Here is a 3,211-nt window from a genome sequence, read left to right as displayed (position 1 = left end):
TTGCTGATAACCCTTCTGTTGGCTCCCGCTGTAGATTTGCTGATAACCCGTCTATTGGTCCCCGATACCGATTTGCTGATAACCCGTCTGTTGGTTCCCGCTTTGGATTTGGTGATAACCCGTGTGTTGGTTCCCGCTGTAGATCCGGTGATAACCAGTGTGTTGATTCTCTCTGTCGATTTGGTGATAACCTGTTTGTTGATTCCTGCTGTAGATTTGGTAATAACCCGTGTGTTGGTTCCCGCTGTAGATTTGGTGATAACCAGTCTGTTGGTTCCCGCTGTAGATTTGGTGATAACCAGTGTGTTGGTTTTCTCTGTAGATTTGCTGATAACCCGTCTGTTGGTTCCCGCTATAGATTTGCTGGTAATGTGTGTGTTGAAATTATGTGATAAACCGTGGGTCGTTATCATATGTATTTACCATGCTACCCCGTGTGTTGATTCTCGCTATAGATTTGCTGATAACCCGTCTGTTGGCTCCCGCTGCAGATTTGCTGATAACCCGTCTGTTGGTTCCCGCTATAGATTTGCTGATAATGTGTGTGTTGAAATTATGTGATAAACCGTGGGTCGTTATCATAGGTATTTGCCATGCTAACCCGTGTGTTGATTCCCGCTATAGATTTGCTGATAACCCGTCTGTTGGCTCCCGCTGTAGATTTGCTGATAACCCGTCTATTGGTCCCCGATATAGATTTGCTGATAACCCGTCGGTTGGTTCCCGCTTTAGATTTGGTGATAACCCGTGTGTTGGTTCCCGCTGTAGATTTGTTGATAATATGTTTGCTAAAACTTTGTGATAAACCATGGGTCGTTATCATATGTATTTGCCATGATAACCAGTGTGTTGGTTTTCCCTGTAGATTTGGTGATAACTCGTTTGTTGATTCCTGCTGTAGATTTGGTGATAACCCGTGTGTTGGTTCCCGCTTTAGATTCGTTGATTACCCGTGTGTTGGTTCCCGCTTTAGATTCGTTGATAACCAGTGTGTTGGCTCCCGCTGTGGATTTGTTGATAACCCGTCTGTTGGTTCCCGCTATAGATTTGGTGATAACTCGTGTGTTGGTTCCCGCTTTAGATTTGGTGATAACCCGTGTGTTGGTTCCCGCTTTAGATTCGTTGATAACCCGCGTGTTGGTTCCCGCTTTAGATTTGGTGATAACCCGTTTGTTTGTTCCCGCTTTAGATTCGTTGAAAACCCGTGTGTTGGTTCCCGCTGTAGATTCGTTGATAACCCGTGTGTTGGCTCCCGCTGTGGATTTGTTGATAACCCGTCTGTTGGTTCCCGCTATAGATTTGCTGATAACCCGTCGGTTGGTTCCCGCTTTAGATTCGTTTATAACCCGTGTGTTGGTTCTCGCTTTAGATTTGGTGATAACCCGTGTGTTGGTTCCCGCTTTAGATCCGGTGATAACCAGTGTGTTGATTCTCTCTGTCGATTTGGTAATAACCAGTGTGTTGGTTCCGGCTGTAGATTTGGTGATAACCCGTGTGTTGGTTCCCGCTTTAGATTCGTTTATAACCCGTGTGTTGGTTCTCTCTGTCGATTTGGTGATAACTCGTTTGTTGATTCCTGCTGTAGATTTGGTGATAACCCGTGTGTTGATTCCCGCTTTAGATTCGTTGATAACCCGTGTGTTGGCTCCTGCTGTAGATTTGAGGATAACCCGTGTGTTGGCTCCTGCTGTAGATTTGAGGATAACCCGTGTGTTGGTTACCTCTGTAGATTTGGTGATAACCCGTGTGTTGGTTCCCGCTGTAGATTTGGTGATAACCCGTGTGTTGGCTCCTGCTGTAGATTTGAGGATAACCCGTGTGTTGGTTACCTCTGTAGATTTGGTGATAACCCGTGTGTTGGTTCCCGCTGTAGATTTGGTGATAACCCGTGTGTTGGCTCCTGCTGTAGATTTGAGGATAACCCGTGTGTTGGTTACCTCTGTAGATTTGGTGATAACCCATGTGTTGGTTCCCGCTGTAGATTTGGTGATAACCCGTGTGTTGGTTCCCGCTGAAGATTTGGTGATAACCCGTGTGTTGGTTCCCGCTGTAGATTTGGTGATATCCAGTGTGTTGGTTTTCCCTGTAGATTTGATGATAACCCGTGTGTTGGTTCCCGCTGTATATTTAAGAAATAATCAACATATGTGCGTTCATTATGGTGGAATATATAACGAGGGTGAGAAAATGTTGGTGAAAATAATCAACGAAGGCCGCTACGACCTGAGTTAATTAATTTTTCCAACATTTTCGAATCCCGATTTTCGAATCCCTATATATTACTTCTAAAACCATCATCATCGTACCGATATCAAGCGGATTTTCTTGGAAGTGCCAGTGATACAACATCATACGATAGGCCTGTTATGAGTTGGCATATTAAGTTGGTTGCCATGACGTGATGGAAAGTCGCTGACTGGCTGATCTTGCCGTGACCTTCACCTTCACCGACTTCACCGGACAGCTGTGTTTTGCAACCACTGTTTAGACCGATGCTACTTTTTGCAACATTATTCTTCACACACGGTATGTACACTGTAGGCGAATGCTCGACTTGAACTTGAAGCCATGTTGATAATTTGAAAGCAGATGACGTTTTGAAGACCAGAAACACCTGAACACTTGTGACGTCAGATACGATGTTTATTTCAACCAATCAAACATTGGCACGCTATCGACATCGTTCGTCAAAACATGAAATCAACGCTTGACAGTACATACACACACTGCACACATCGTGAAGTGTACGGCACTACCCAGTTAAGTAAAAACAGAAGTAATTAATAATTTACAATTTTGTCTTCAGACCTGTACATTTTAAATGTCACTAATTAATAAACCATTTTCACTGCACGGACCCACATACTTTAGGACTTTAGATCCATGTAATCTTTTGAATGGCAGGCCTGTCAAATATTTTGATCCCGCCAGACAGTTATGCTATTTTTGTTAATTCATGAAAAAATACGGGGACATTGTTGGAACAGCATGCGTGCGCACTATTTCACGTGCATTGGTTATTAGCACGCGCATGGTATATAGCTCAATAATGCACTCTTCTTAATCAATGAAAACCGTCGTTACATCACAGACGTGTTAGAATTGGTGTTAACCAGTGTGTTTGCTTTCTCTGTAGATTTGGTGATAACCCGTGTGTTGGTTCCCGCTGTAGATTTGGTGATAACCAGTGTGGTTGTTTTCTCTGTAGATT

The 3,211-nt window shown here is 43.8% G+C and overlaps 1 protein-coding gene across 1 annotated transcript; it reads right to left on the bottom strand.

The window, feature by feature from the left end:
- Positions 1-788: 788 nt before the first annotated feature.
- Positions 789-2,570, bottom strand: LOC110451414 (apomucin-like). The gene is made up of 2 exons (XM_021499413.1): positions 2,522-2,570; positions 789-2,119 (listed from the first exon to the last, which is right to left on the bottom strand). Exons 1-2 carry the CDS (start codon positions 2,568-2,570, stop codon positions 789-791), a joined length of 1,380 nt encoding a protein of 459 aa, XP_021355088.1.
- Between the last annotated feature and the right edge of the window lie 641 nt (positions 2,571-3,211).

This window comes from Mizuhopecten yessoensis, unplaced genomic scaffold, assembly GCF_002113885.1.
Source record: "Mizuhopecten yessoensis strain PY_sf001 unplaced genomic scaffold, ASM211388v2 scaffold5989, whole genome shotgun sequence".
NCBI lineage: Eukaryota > Metazoa > Mollusca > Bivalvia > Pectinida > Pectinidae > Mizuhopecten > Mizuhopecten yessoensis.
This window is presented reverse-complemented; position numbering and strand designations above follow the sequence as displayed.